Source organism: Carcharodon carcharias, chromosome 3 (assembly GCF_017639515.1).
Source record: "Carcharodon carcharias isolate sCarCar2 chromosome 3, sCarCar2.pri, whole genome shotgun sequence".
In the NCBI taxonomy this organism is placed as follows: Eukaryota; Metazoa; Chordata; class Chondrichthyes; order Lamniformes; family Lamnidae; genus Carcharodon; species Carcharodon carcharias.
In genome coordinates this window covers 151,728,546-151,744,469 of record NC_054469.1, presented here as the reverse complement: position 1 = coordinate 151,744,469, position 15,924 = coordinate 151,728,546, and the positions used below count along the sequence as shown (strand labels likewise).

Sequence of the window (15,924 nt, the reverse complement as noted above, 5' to 3'; positions counted from 1 at the left end):
TCTTGGCTTCAAATTGGTAGAAGTAGTCTGATTGTATGCAAATCACACTGCCAGTATTTTATCCAACCTGACCCACTGATGTTTTTAATTACTTTATAAATTGTTGCTGCATTTTGAACTTGATGAACAGAATGACATTTAGAACTTTTGTTCTTAAATTAAGAACATTCCTTTTCTTTCACATAGTACCTCTGTATAATATTCTAAGCCAACAATTCAATGGTGCTATGGACTGGCTAAAGAAAAAAGCATTTCACTTCATTGTACTTTACGTCTTTACATTACTTCCTATGGGTGAGGCATTAAGTTGAGATCCTGTCAGCTCTATCAGGTGCATGTAAAAGATCTCATGGCACAATTTCAAAGAAGAGCAGGGCAGTTATCCCCGATGCCCTGACAAATACTTATCCTTCAACTGACATCACAAAAGCAGATTATCCTATCATAATCACAGTGCTGTTAGTGGAAATGTGTGCATATTAGCTGCCATGCTCCCCACATGAAACAGCAACTGCACTCAAAAGTACCTAACTGACTGTAAAATTCTTTGAGATATCCTGGGTCATGAAAGGTGCTATATCAATACAAGCCTTTCTTTTCTTTAAAACAGAGGTGGTAGTGAATAAATAAAGAAATGCAGGATCTCAGATACTTCCCTGATAGTGTAGGGGACAGAATCTCCAAAAGTTACAATGAAATTATATTTCAGACATTGACATTTAGAGATGCCAAGCTTACTTACAATGAATTGGCAGAAGTAGGGAGACTAATTTAATAGTGTGCTTAGTCATTTTACTGGACTGCATTTCCCTGATTAAAATCAAGTGCCCTTTTTGAAAGTCTGCTTTGTGAAATTGCCATGTATTATAATTGTCTGATTCAGAGATACTTAGAGTCTGTCATTAAGCTGTGGAGAGGCAACTTTACATAATCCCTTTTTAATGTCAAAAAAGAAGGGAACTCATGGAATCAGGTGGTGAAACACATCCTGTGCTGGACTGGAAGTGTCAGCTGATAATTTGCAAACAAGCTTCCACAGTACCAGGGTCCCCTTTGGTCAGTATTCAAAAAATCAATTATCATTGCTTGCTATTTCCCAGCCTTTAGCTGCCTATGCTTTTATAGCAACTTCTATTGGCATTTTGTTCCTGCAGCCACCCTGCAGGCCAGCTAGCATGAGACATCAGCACTTGGACTCCACTGCATTTGATGGTGCTCTGAATTATTTCCTATTTGCTGGGAATGCAATCCTTTCTACGTCCTGGCATATTGAGTTTTCCAATGATGAAGGCTTTACACTTAATATCATCAGAACTGGATAACTGACTGAAAGTTGCAGAAACTAAATGAAAATTGCAGGAACCAGACTGCAGTTGAAACCAATGAACTGTCTTTAATTTCAGAAGATCTTAATATAACGTTTTTGGCCAGAATTGTCCTAAAATTGAGTGATGATGGTGGTATTGAATGGAACATTTGGGGGGGAAAAAACTGCATCAATGTTGAAAACTCCCAGACAAGGTATATCATGGTTAAGGGATAGAGTAAAGCTCTGCCTTTACTACTTCATCTATTTGTATAACCCAATTTACTGTAACCAGTCTGAATTGTTCCTCTTCTCAGATAACCTTCTTATGGCTTGGAGTAAGAGCACCTATTTAGTGTCAGCGTTGAGCTGTTTTTTTCCTATTTACTCCTACCTGTGGAAGCCAGGTTGAGATTAGTCCAGTCTCATTTTATACAGGCCCCCTATGGACAGCAGAGTAGGGAGACCTTCATCCCATCAATGCTTTGGGATTTTACTCCATAATGCCAAAGACGAATGGAAAAATTTAGCCGACTAGTCCTCAAAATACAGTATTATTTATCCACCTCTGTGTTTTCATCAACCACCATTTCAAAAAAGAATTATGGTTCAGAACATGCAAGTGTATAATGGTGATAGAGACATGAATGATCACAGTAAACATTCATGCACAGAAAAAATACACAAATAAGTGAAAATGATGCAGAAGACAATTCTTCAGGTTTGCGCTGTTTGTAAGTTTGTTGAATTTGAAGAATTGTGGTCATGGTAAATTGCTAGTCGCTGAAGTGAAGTTTTATCCAATTGAACATACATTGTATTTGTTACATTAGCTTATCTGTATACCGTTTTCAAATTGATTTTCTTCTCTTCTAAATACTTCCTGCCTGTTGAAAACAATTTCCCACCTATTAGACAAGCAGGAGCAGTTTTAATCCTGCTTTTGGAGCTGTGCCGTGTGTTATGCTTGAAAACACAGAGCAATTTATCTGTAGAATTACAGCCACCAAAATTCAGCTGGAAGGCAATAATTTGGATTTGATGGTATGTTCTCAGTGGATGTGAAGCACACAGGTGGAAATCACATTTTACTTTTATCCATTACAAGATTTGAACCAGGGCTTGTCTCTCTCTGTGATTTTACTGATTGGATGAGAACATGTGGTAGAAAGTTCCATCTATTGTGAAAGTACAATAATAATTTAACAGCTGGGATATATTCAGAACAAAATGCCAATGGCACTTTTCATATGTTTTATGACATATTTTCTAATGCGGAAAAGAAAAAAAACGATCATTTGCCAGCAAAAGATTGATTTTTTTTCTTGCAGTGTAAACCATCCATCACGTTCTTTTCTTATCCTTTGTACTGTTTCATTTTACTGTTCTATCTTGTATTTGTCAGCTAAGAAACTAGGATGACATTTGAAAGTCGAATAGCATTTCACCTAATCATCTTTGTTGAATGGGCTGTGCCAGAATTTCTAGTTAATTTAGTTAATTCCAACACATCTTTGATGACCTATGCCATAGAATAAGCTGTTAAATTACTTGATTAATTGATATCTTATTCCACTGAAATAAACGAAACACATCAATTCTCTTCTGAAATAAGTTATCAAAGTTTTAAAGGAGCAGTATCTTCATAAAAATTGCAACTCCATTATGAAAATTTGATTGAAATGCACAATTGCATCACTTGCCCATGAAGTGGTACTGATAGAATATCATGTAAGGTTGAATTTTACATGCCCCCGATGGGTGTGTTTCCCACCAGAGGTAAAATGGGGTGGGCATCCATCCCGCTCACCCCAGAGCTCATGCCTATTATATGGGGGAACGCGGGGGGAATGGTGGGCAGGCACCAAAATAGGCAGCCCACCTGCCATATTAAAATGACTGATTAAGGGTCAATTAGGCTTGCTTTCTGGCCTATTGACCCTAATATAACAGTGCCTATGCCATAATACATTTGGCATAGGCAACAGGGCAGGAGTGGAAAGCCCAATTTTTAACCTAGAATGGTTAAAGGGAAGGAAGGAAGGAGGGATCACCCTTCGTGGGCTGCCCTTTGCTGATCACAGGGAACCCCCCTTAGACTTAAACCCCTACTTCATTCCTACCTTCTCCCTTTCTTCAACCATGCCCCCCTGCCCCCAATTGCTCCTGTCCCTAACACTCTCAAACCCTCCTGGCCCAAGACCTAGACATGCCTTCTCCAGGGACCTTAGGCCTTTGGCTCCACTCCTCACCTGCAGCCCCAGCAGCTGCCACTGACACCTTCCTGGCACTGCTGGGACTGATGGAGCTGCCAGCCTATCCGATTGGCTGGCAACTCTAGAGGGCAGGCCTCTTGGGGCAGAAGTCCCACTCAGCCCTGGTTAATGATCCCTGCAGTGCTTCATGTGGCTGTAGAGCTGCTCGGTGTGGAGTTGGTCAGCTTCATGCCAATGTGGTTTCTGGGGGAGGGCATGCCATCCCTCCACCCCCCAATTGTAATATTCAACCAATACTTCTTAACTCACCCTAGATCAAAAAGAGATTTATCAAACACTTTTTATAAAGACAGCTCCCCTTTAACTCTAGCACTGTGTGTTTTGATAGGTTGCATAATTTACTGTTTGACTGAATGTTCTGTGAACATTAAGGAGCCTTCTGTGAACATTAAGGAGCCTTATGTTGTACACTTAATAACTGCATTTTGTTTCTTAGTCAGCTGTTGTCCTATAATGATACAAGTATTTTTTGTATTTAGCACTGCAGCATGTACAATGAATTGAAAGAATAGTGGTTCTACGTGCAATAAAACAGTGTTAAAAAATTAAATGTTAGAAATTTGCAACGTCTGAAAGTTATGAACATTTTAGACTTGTGCACACCCTTTAATCCCAAGTGTTTGTATTTTGGACAGTATAGTAAAGTAGTCATTCTGAAATTCTTTGAACTTATGCCCACACTAAAGTACTGTGTTTACTAATATGTACTTTTGTCTGGACTTTAATACTTACAGATTTTACAGAGCTCCCTCAAGATATAAACAGGAAAACTGTAACCATGGTAAAAATGTCAACAGCAAATTTAAAATTATGCCGTCGTTATTCTGCTAACCAGGCTCAGCAGGGTGACACACATTGAAGGAGAGCATTGTTTCACTTGGTGTATCATGTGTTGCCTCTGTTGAACGACCATTGCCTAGACTTATCTAGCCTGCACCCAAGATGTTTGAAATACTTTTTATATAATTGAGTTATGAATCCGACCCTTAAAGCTACATGGTCTCAGTTATTTGTTAATAATGATTACAATTTAAGGAGTTCACCTTTGTCCTTGTTCCTGATATATCATTTTCCATACAATTACAATTTCTCCTGTAGGCAAAATCTAGGTGATGCTGAACTTGTGACAATAATTCTTTGATTGCAAAATCGTGATTTTATATCATATGATCATTGTCACCTCGATTTATAAGAAAATACATAATTGGGCAAATGTTAGTTCTGAGATCTTGAAAAGGCTCATTCAATTAATTGGACAATGCAACTTCCTGTACTGGAGCAGTCTCACATGTTCCAAGTTGTCCATCAGCTTAAAGCATGAGAAGTGTTGGATAATGCAGCTGATATCAGCCCATGTTGACGTAAGGAAGACACCTTCCAAGAGAATTAACTTTTATCAATTGTAATTAAGTAAAAAGCAAACTTCACATCAATGATAGTTAAAGTTTACTGCTACCAACATGAAACCTGCCTTTTTATGCACAATCTTTCAGCTTTCAAATGAATATTTGTGTTGATTGCTGTTCTGCTCTCTACCAATTGAAAGGAGTGATTGCTCTTTTGATTAGCAGGAGATTCTGCAAGACCACAGGTGGTTTTGCCTAATTTTGAGTGAACAAATGCAGAGATTCACAGCCATCCCAATTCATGCCCATGCGTGTTCACTGTAACCTCACATTCCTCGTATGCACCATGATACAAGTGCTTGTAGAATTATACCCTCAATTGCACTATAACTACTTTAGAGTTCTTTTACCAGAATATGTCATCCTTAAGGCAATCTGCCAAATATGTCCACATTTTAGGACCTATAAGGTTGAGGGATAAAATACCCCAGTCGTGTAAAACAGGTGAAAACAAATCAGGGCTCATTTTACACCATGTCAAATTGTCTTTATTGAAACTAATAGAAAGAGAAATGCTATGGGTTGTAAAATAGATCGCCAGTTCACTATCAGTCCATTTTACAATTGTGCTGTGGACCACTCTTCCCCCTTGGAGTTTTTGAACTGAATCAAAATCCCATGGACATTCTCAAGAAAGAGAATGTACATAGGAGCTGGTTCAACTATTGATCTTCATTTGTACTAACCTAACAATACAGAACAACTCTTGTGAACATATTGGATCCTATTTTACTGAACAAAAAAGATGTATTAAATCTGATCAAAGGGAATTGTCTTGGACATGCATTAGATATTGAGGAACTAGCACCTTACTTTGTGAAAATAAAACATTCTATATTATGACAAAAAGGCTATTCAAGTACGAAGGAATGGCCAATGTGCAACATGACTTACTTTAGAATTCCACTGAACGGTAAAGATGCTGTAGCAGATGTTCAGTTGGTGTAGAAGTGAAGCACAAATCTTCTGTCCATGCTTTCATCTTTGCTCCACCTTTCAAACATGCTTTAATTATTGGTGGATTACACATGATAACTTCTGAGTTAGTTTGTCTCCATCCATAGACAACTGACATTTTGTCAAAAAGATTTTCTTTCAGCAACACTCCACTATGAGAAATGTAGACATCTGCTTTCTCTGAATATGCATTGCTGGCATAGAACTGTGCCTGCCTGCCACAAACATTGGAAAATTGCAGGCATGATCTGTCATCTGGCAAGTAAGGCTCTCCGTCAGAAGTGTGTACTTAGAAAATATGCCCTGTAATGTCACAGTTCAGTTAGCAATATACTTCTTGTTGGACTATATAACCACAGTTCACTCCTTGCATAGAGTAGGAAAATCTCTGTTTTGTGCATAGTATCCTAGCAATTGCCAATACTGCTTTAAATGTACTTGTGGTTGTTATATTTGAATGGCCTTATGCATTGCCTCACTCATACACATCTGACGTTAAAAATGTGAGCTCAGATGCAAATTACAGCTGAGTGCAAAGAAATCTGCTCAATTTTAAATCTGAATTTATAGAGGAGAAAATCAGGTCCTTTAAGTGCATGAATAAATCAGACCTTGGAACTTAATCCTTCTGATTAGCTCACAAGCCTTTGGCTTTGTAAAAGTCCCACTGAGATTAAGTTTACAGGAATAAATCAGACAATGGACTTTTCCTTCTCGTATCACTGACACTTGTGCTAATCTTTTAACCAGCATTGAAAAGTCAGTAGAATGCACTGGAAATTTTATATTGAGTTTTGGTGACTGCCCAGCTTAAATGTTAATGTATTTTTGAAGAAAACTATGTGTCCAAATGCATGAGTGAAGAGTGAAAACAATCTAATGCCTTTTACGTTGCTGCACATTATTAGTTCTCATTGTGAGAACTGTAAGGTATGTCTTCACTAAAGGAGAAATAGCAGCTTTTATTGATTTAATTGAATTAGGTCAATTTGGATCTGCCTAAGCAAAATGCATGGAAACAATGATTACAGAATACTGCCCTCTGTATTTGGAGCCCTTAGTTAAAACCCAGTTTGAAAGTTAATATGATTTCTAAGTACTCCATCAGGCCTCCACCACAGAGATTGGAAGTGTTAGTATTTAGTGCAGAAGCCTTTGTGCTGATATAACATAGGCGGTACAGCTAGAGACAGGAGGACTGTCAGTACCTTTAGCTGCATAATAAATGTCCTATGATGTTTTAGTATTATTGCTTTACTGATGTACTGTAACAAAAATGCCCACATCGTTGAGGGACTGGGGAAATGTGGAGGGATCAGTGCAGGGTTGGGAATTCAAATATTTGGTGCATATATGGGCGAGGAATTTCCTGATGTGAGGTTTCTGATGATTAGTTACTGTTACTTCGGTGACCGTTCTGTGGTAACTCCATTTGTACTGATAACCTGAGCATGCTTAGCATTAAAGGTTCTGTAGATTCACTGCAAGTAAGTGTTTAAATGGCTTTTCATGTATTAATTTTTGTGTTTCATCAAGTAATTATTCCTGCTTAGGATCTAACTCCACTGTTTGTCATTCCTTCACTGTCAGAGCAGACAGTATTGTATTTCCTACCTCCCAGAATTGTTCAAAAATTCTTCAGTAAATTAGCATGAAGATCCTTTTGTCATATTAAATGCATCAATCTGACAACGTAAATAACTACCTTCTCATTCATTTTGTGTGGATATACCTCAATGGATACATGTTACCTGGTTTCAGTCAGAGGCTTCTCTGGTGTTTTTCATGACATCATCTCCAGCTCCAGTATCCTACTCTTTGTCAAGACCAGCCACTCCATAATATTGCTCAACTCTACCCCTCATGTCCTGCCATAATCCTCATCCATGCCTTTGTCATTGCTAGCCTTGACTATTCCAATACTCTACTAGTCCACCTTCCATTGTCCTGCCTCCACAGATTCAATCTCCTTCATCCTATCTAGCCGCAGCAAGTCCTGCTCAACTATATTTTTTACTGTGTTTGATGACTTACAATGGCTCCTATTTCCCTAATGCATCTAATTTAAGATTCTCATCCCTCGTGTTTAAATCCTATCATGATGTTGCATCTTCCTATATCTGTAAATTTCTCCAGTTCTACTGCCCCCTGGGAACACTAACCTCCTACATCTCCCACTTTCTTCACCTCATCATCATCAGCAGTGCCTTCAGCCATCTAGGAACTAAACTCTGGAATTCCCTCCATAAATGTCTGTGCATTTCTCCCTCTCCTCCTTGAAGATCTATCTTAAAACCAATCTCTTTGGGTAAGGTGTTAGCCTACCAAAGAATTTTGAGAACATGATCTAGGATTCAAAACCAGCAAATATCAGGAGCCGATATATACTTGAAAAGGACTCATTTCAAATAAATTAGAGAACAACCTAAGCCACAGGATTTGTGGAGTTTGCACACAAATCTTCAGAAGCAGTCAGGTAAAACACCTTAAAAGGCACAAAAATGTTGACCATACATGGTTAATGCTGCCTCTCACCAGCAAGCTTAGACTAAATAGGGATGACCTGAAATAGATTAACACATCAAAAGTGAAATAAAGAGGGAAAATGGTGTCCATGAATCCTTCAGAGAAAAAGGAGATGGGTTCATTAAGAGGAATATAGGAACATACAGAAATGTGTTGATAGCAATTAGAATAGTAAAGGTATGCATTTAGGAAGGCTCAGCATATGTTAACCTTTATTGCAAGGAGGTTATTAATGATTTATTAAAGTCAACTCCGGTCACAGCCAGAAGCTGAATTAAGGTAAGTTTTTTACAATCAATTTCAAATAATATACAAAAATACAAAATAAAAGAAAAAAAAAGCAAAAGAAGACGGACTTTCAGGCTAAAATTCACCAGCAACATTGCAGCCAATAGCACCAACATCAATTCACCAGGCAGCCATAACTTCCTTGAGATTGTCCATCTCCATTTGATGCAGAAAACTTCCCAGACAACTCTCTTTCCGAATGCAGCTATAGTCCTGTTGCACACCGCACTAAGGGTTGGAGTATAAGAGGAAGGAACTCTCAGTGCAATTACATAGAACTTTGGTGAGACCATATATGGAGCACAGTGTAGTTTTGGCCCCTTTCCAAAGGAAGGACATGTTTGCCTTATATGGGGTGTGACGACAAAGGTTCATTTGATTACTTCCTCTGACAACATGGTTGACCTTGAGAGATTGAGTAGAATAGGCCTTTTTTTCAGAGTTTAGAAGAATAAGAGATAATCTCATTGAAACATATAACATTTGAGAGGATCTGACAGGGTAGATGCTGAGAGGCTTTTCCCCACATTAGCTGGAGAATCTAGAACTAGAACAGGAAAAGGATTCAGCCATTTCACATTGAGATGAGGAGAAATTTCTTCACTGAGGGTTGTGAATCTTTGAAATTCTCTACCCCGTGGGCTATGATGCTCATCCAGTGAGTATATTCAAGAGCTGAGAATGATAGATTTTGAGTGCTAGGAGAATCAAGAGATAGGACCAGGAAGGTGGAGTTGATGTAGAACAAACTGAGTGAATGGTGGAACAGATTCGATGGGCCATATAGCCTACTCCTACTCCTAATTCTTATGTTTGGATGTTCTAAGGAGACACACACAAAAAAAAACACGACAAGCATGAGGCATAATTGCCGGAACTTCTTCCAGCACTTCAGCAGTAAGGGGGTAGTTAGAGAAGTAATGAGTACCTTAAAAAAATGCTAATGTTTACTTCCTCTCAGTGTTCATAAAAGAAGACATGAGTAGCATGCCCTTCCCCAAACAGAGTTTACCCAGGCAAAATTAATGACATTGACACAAATGAAATGAAACGGAAGTCCTAGAAAAGCCGTGGGTGTGCAAAAACAATCAAATCCCAAGGATAGATGCTAATTAATAAAAAAGAGGTAAAGGGGTCTTGGGAGGATATTTGTGAGGCATTCATTGTTATCATTAGAAAGATACCTGGACATTGGGATGGTACAAGCAGATTTAAAACAGCCTAAAATTGTGCCCATATTCTAGAAAGCTGATAGATCCGTTTGTGTTATTTCTACTTGTGTAGGATAGTAGAGTTAATTATCAGGTGTAAGCTTAAAGACTATTTTGTACAGAAAAGGCTTGTGAAAGGCATTCAGAAGGTGAAGATTCAGACTAACCTTCTTTGATATACCTAATGGACTGCAGTAAGCCCTATCTAGACTTCCTGAAGGCATGATACTCAGTTTCATTTGATTGATTGTTAATTAAGCTCAAAGCTTTGAAGACTCAGGATAAATTTTGGGTATGGATAAGAAATTAAATGATGGGTAGAAAACAATGGCAGCTTATTAGAGGATTTATGTTATGGTAGGAGGAAAGAACTACAAGGGGTTTCATTTATTTAAAAGATTTTTTAAATTCTTCATTTATGGGATGTGGGCCTTCGCTGGCTAGGCTAGCATTTGTTGCCCATCCATAATCACCCTTGAGAAGGCAGTGGTGAGCTGCCTTCTTAAGCCGCTGTAGCCCATGTGATGTAGATACACCCACAGTGCTGTTAGGGAGGGAGTTCCAGCATTTTGACCCAGTGACAGTGAAGGAACAGCAATATATTTCCAAGTCAGGATGGTGAGTGGCTTTGGTGGGGAACTTGTAGGTGATGGTGTTCCCAATTATCTGCTGCCCTTGTCCTTCTAGGTGGTAGTGGTCGTGGGTTGGAAGGTGCTGCCTAAGGAGCTTTGGTGAGTTTTTGGGTGACAATTGTTAAATATCTGCTCAGTGGAGGGCAGTATTGTCAGGAGGCTACTCAGTTAGGACAAGGGTTAATGTCATCACAAAGCTATCATTTAAGGGTTGGTCTTGTCGAGGAGATATTCAATGGAGGGCAGGAAGCCAGTTATCCAAATCTACACACTGGGCACTCCAACGTAAAAACCTAGTGGTGTAGTCAACAGATATATGACTTTACCCTGTCTTTGACAAGAAGGCAACAATTTCCTAATTTTAGCTCTTCAGAAACCTATAAATACTGATCCTGCAAAACCTTATATAATTACATCTCACTGATCATTATTGCCTAATTAATACATGTGCTTCAGTACATAAAGTCAGCCACTGTGAATTTGACCTCTTAAAAACTGTCCTTTGCATGTCTGGCACAGTGTAGCTTCAGAAACATTACCAGGATAAGAGATCCAAAATTAGGCATGTCTTGACTAATCAATGATCAATAGCTGATTGCAATGCAAAAAAAAATCAAGCTTGGTGTAATTTTGATGTTTCAAACAATACCATGTTTAAAATCTTCTGAAGAGGCCTGTGCCTTAGGGAGGTTTTACTGCGTGCACCCACAGCACTCACACCCCTCCTGCCCCCAGCCCAGCAGCGCTGAGCACATGTTTCATGTTGACTGGCCATCAATTGAAATCTGAAATCACAGTCGGGGCCCGATCGTGGGCAGTGATTCGTTTTGCGGCTGCTCCCGCTGAGCCCACCCAACAACTGGAAAATCCTGGCCAAAAAGATGATGAGAAATAGCCTGTGACAGCTGAAGCCTCTGCATTGCTGAGGCTTCCCAGTGCAACTGAACCATTGGCATGCTGTCAGATAGAGGACAGTTCACTCCACCCCATTCATCTACAGGTCTCGATACCTTTTCAACTTCTCCTCCAGGTATTCCCACCTCTCCATTCTCCACTTGCTCCTGCAGGGCTACCCATCACAGTGAGGATGGCAAGCTGGAGCAGACCTCGTCCTGTGCAAGCCCTCTCTTGCAATGTCAAAACAGAGAGGGAGATAAGTCACTGCTGGCCTCTCTGACCAATGTCATTGGCTCAGTTACATAAGAAATTGTATCTATCAATGCTGTAGGTCCTCAACAGTGCTAGAATTCTGGGTATTGCTGAGGGATCAGTAAGTACCCTGAGCACACATTTCTCCAATGTTAAGGAGCACTGTACACCCCTCAGGCGATTTGTGTGTCTGTGAAGTTTGCTTACCTAGAGGCCTATCATCAGGGTGTCATGCTGCACTCCCCTTGCCAAAGTGAAGATCATTAAATGTCTTATGACACTACACCCAGTTGTTCCACCTGACACTTCTGCCACTCTCAGTTTCTGCCACATTCATCCAGGCGTGCTTTATTGGGTGGCCTTCTCCTGTCACCCATTGCAAACAGCACCTTCCTCCTGTCTAGTAGCCTCCAGCAACACCTTAAGAGCTGCACCCATGAAGCATGGGCAGCTGCCCAGGGTGCCCCACCCCTGCCTCTCCTCCTGATGAGCTGGAGCGTGCATTCCTGAAAATGGCTGCCACAGAAATGGTTGCTATTATGCCTTTTAATCAGGCCCACACTTTTCGAGACCCACCCCCATCCCACATCCTCGGCTGTTAATTTGCCACCAAACCCGCCATTCAACCAATGTACAGCTGACGTCAGGGAAAATTGCAGGCTGTGACTACTTCCCCCACCCAATCTTCCCACCTCCCCTGGTGTGAGGTCAGGACCAGGAAGCACTTCCAACATTGGATTCCTGACCTTGGAGACAAAATCCTGCCTTCCGGTGCTACATTCTGAAGAGAGTAAAGTCATGGTGATGTGTTCTTGCAAACAAATGGAGGAAAAACTATAGGCAAATGTTCAAAAAGTGCAATTATCTTGACTTTTTAACTGAGTGGTCTAGTAAGTTTAACTGAGTGGTCTGCTTACAATTTAGTTAGCAATCAATTCTGTATACTAGTCAACAAAACAGAGAGAAAATGGTTGGTTGTATTTATAAGATGTTGACAAATTATTGAAGTGGGCCCATAAACTATTTAGAAATTGTGTTTGCACTTATATTAATGGTTAAGACTTTTAGCTTCATGTTAGGAAATTTTAGAGCTAGTCGTTTTCTGGATTTGTGAATGTAAAGCTATTTTACAAAACAAATGTGATTTATCATCTTGTGCCAACTATATTTAGAGTGGAGGAAAAAAAAAGCAGAATTAACTGGCTTCCTATAGATGGCTGAATAAACTTGAACTCCGAGTATTCTAGTTGTAAAGGCACAACAATTTGAAAGTCAGTGGGAAGTAGCATTGTTCAAAGACATTTGGTGTATTTTTCATACTATACATCTGGAAACGCCAGCAGATAAGGGTTTATCCAGAGACACAGGTGGGTAACCCTCATCTGGCCTGTGAGACTCCTTATCTTTTTATATATGTGCAGGAATTTGTCAATCACGGGTGTGGAATAATCTAAGTTCTTGTACTCTAACCAGTGTTTTGAAGTTTGAGCTGTGCACACTGCTGTTGGCACCTAATATGAAGGGGCTCAGATTATGTTTTAACAAGTTGTACTTCAAAAGAATTCAGCAACACACAAAAAAGTACTTCTGCTGATATAATCAGTTCTCTGTTGCTAATGTGGTCTTGGCTGTTTGCCTTTGCAGCCCCCAGTGAGCCTTTGCTGTGCAAATTTGCTGATGGAGGGCAGAAGAAAAGACAGAATCAAAGCAAATATACACAAAATGGAAGGCCGTGGCCCAGAGAAGGAGAGGTGAGTTATTGTCTAAGTTTGAAGTTCTGAAAAAGCAAGGAGATTATAAGGTCAGTACTAAGAGATTCTTCATCTTTTTTGCCTCTGCAGGCTGGCAAAAGGAATAACATACTTGTTATGATGAGTGCAAAAATAAGGGAATGCAGCTGATCCAGCACACTAATATTTAGTCTATTGACCAAACTAATCTGGGATTCTATCACCAACAATGACAAATCAAAACTCATCACAGAGCTATGGATGCGCAGATTCTCTTTCTAGGCAGTGTGTGTGAATCCTTAGTGACAATTAGCTGCTGTCACTCTGGAGGGAGGGAGACAGAACCAGCTGACCTGGTGCATCAGACCTTCTTAATGAAAGTAAACAGTATTCTGCAAAAGGATTATCCTTTGTCAGCAAATGTAAAGTAAACTGCAACACTTTTCCTTGTTTGAAACAGCCATTGTGCATATTTGTAATTGTCTCCAATTCTAAGGGATTCAGATTTGCATATAATTAAATCAACATTTGCTTTTGGCCTTAATTGATCTTCCTAGTATGGAAAAATTAGATGAGCTGCTTTCAGGGGACTTTATTAGGAAAGAAATCTTTGTGTAAGGAACAAGAACCAAATGGTTCTTAAGGCAAGATTGTATTACAAGCAAATGAGGCTATGTTGTCTTTCAGCATCATTTATGTCACTGCCTGTGTGCTAACGAACAAATGACCAAAGTTTTTCAAATGCTCTTTCTCGAAGAATAGGGACTTTTTAAATATTTGTATATGCCAAAATAATCAGCATTACAACATGTCCTTCATTGTTGAAAATCAAGACAGTATTTTGCATGGACCGAAATGCCGCAGTCGTCACTTTGCCTTCACCCTGGGTTAATTCTGAACAGAATTCTGCATTGGAGTTGAATACTTTTTTTTATAGCAGTACTTGTGCAAGGGATTCCAGTTCCATCCTTGCTTCAGGACCTTGGGTTTGAGCCCAGACCATGGAGATGGCGTAAAAACCTCATCTCTGGTAACTGTTATGAGTCTAAAGTGAAGTACAGCTTCAAACTGGTTCCCATCGATCACAAAAATGTCCTTAAGTGTGCATAGTTAACATCAATTTTATCAAAGTTTTGTACGATATTCCAATTTTCTCTGCGTGTGTCAGCCTAGATAGTTACGTGTATGGGATGTTTGACGCTGGGGCATCAGAATGTTACCCCATCCTGTTCTACTGTAGCATCCATTGTAACTATTTTCAAGTAGATGTCAAAGAAGAATGACCAGGAGCTGGAATCCTGCTGATATTTTCCTTTCCGAAGCCCAGAGGTAACATTGGCAATTTTAGTCTTCACACTGCTACCCTTGATGACCAGGGATTGAACCTGGAGCCATCTGGTTTCTATGGCTATTTTATTAAATTTTAAATTATTTTTCTCCGGTTTTAAACAGCATACTGTACATGTTGCGGAGGCTCAGGTTACTGCAACAGAATCATTTAACTTAGTGCCACCTAGTGGAGTTTGTGCCTGTGTTACACTATGTTTGCCTGTGTTCTCTTTAGCCCTTTACAGGAAACCCAGTTTCAGGCTGTGGTTCCATTATTGTGGGAATTTAGGGAGAACTTCTAAGGAACTCTTGCAACATATTAATTTGAGGAAAATACAGTTTAAGAGTAACAGCTAACTAGCTCAGTTTTTTGAGGAAAAAACAGCCTGGTTAGCCTGCAATGCAGCATTGACCATTGCCCTGAGAATCTTTTCCAAAACTAAATAAGTAAACAAATTTAACAAAATAATCCCATGTGTGCAACAACGTTTAGTTTTTCTCTTAAAGGGACTGTCAGTGAACACTGGTATTGCTCCTTAAAAGCTAGCATGAACACAGGAATTTCTTTCTGAGGGGATAACAAAAAATGTAGCTGTTTGGCATTGTTCATAGGAACAATAAAACAAATTGTACATTTAAAAAACATTAAAAGTCTGAGATTTTAATGTAGTAGCTGTGCATGTTTTTTTTAATGTTTGTTTTTTTCTCCTCCACATGACTCTAATTATTTTTTGGCAGAGGGCAGACAGACAACAGCTCCCAGGCCTGTGTTTTTGCCATAGCGGATGTTTCCACTGGGATAAGCAGGCCATTTAGATTTTCAAATCTGTTCTATCATTCAGCTAGATCATGGTTGATCTGTACCTCAACTCCGTTTGCCCGCCTTTGCTCCATATCCTTTGATATCCTGACCCAACACAAATCTATCAATCTCAATCCTGAAAATTTCAGTTGGTCCTCAGTATCTATTGCTTTTTGGGAAACGAGTTCCAGATTTCCAAAACCCTTTGTGCAGGAAAATGCTTCCTAATGTCTGAGAGTGGCCCATGGTGCTTCAATATTCAACATTATTAAAACATTTTTATGAAGGGATATATGTTGGTGATCATGTGAC

At 39.5% G+C, this 15,924-nt stretch overlaps 1 protein-coding gene across 3 annotated transcripts in view; it reads left to right on the top strand.

Annotated features, from left to right (window-relative positions):
* rbms3 (RNA binding motif, single stranded interacting protein) overlaps nucleotides 1-15,924 on the top strand; it is a 699,194-nt gene that overhangs the window by 562,064 nt on the left and 121,206 nt on the right. For all 3 annotated transcript variants that reach the window (XM_041183426.1, XM_041183425.1, XM_041183427.1), the window contains exon 7: nucleotides 13,396-13,502. In XM_041183426.1, the coding sequence (XP_041039360.1) occupies nucleotides 13,396-13,502 (107 nt within the window). The remainder of the gene's footprint in view (nucleotides 1-13,395; nucleotides 13,503-15,924) is intronic.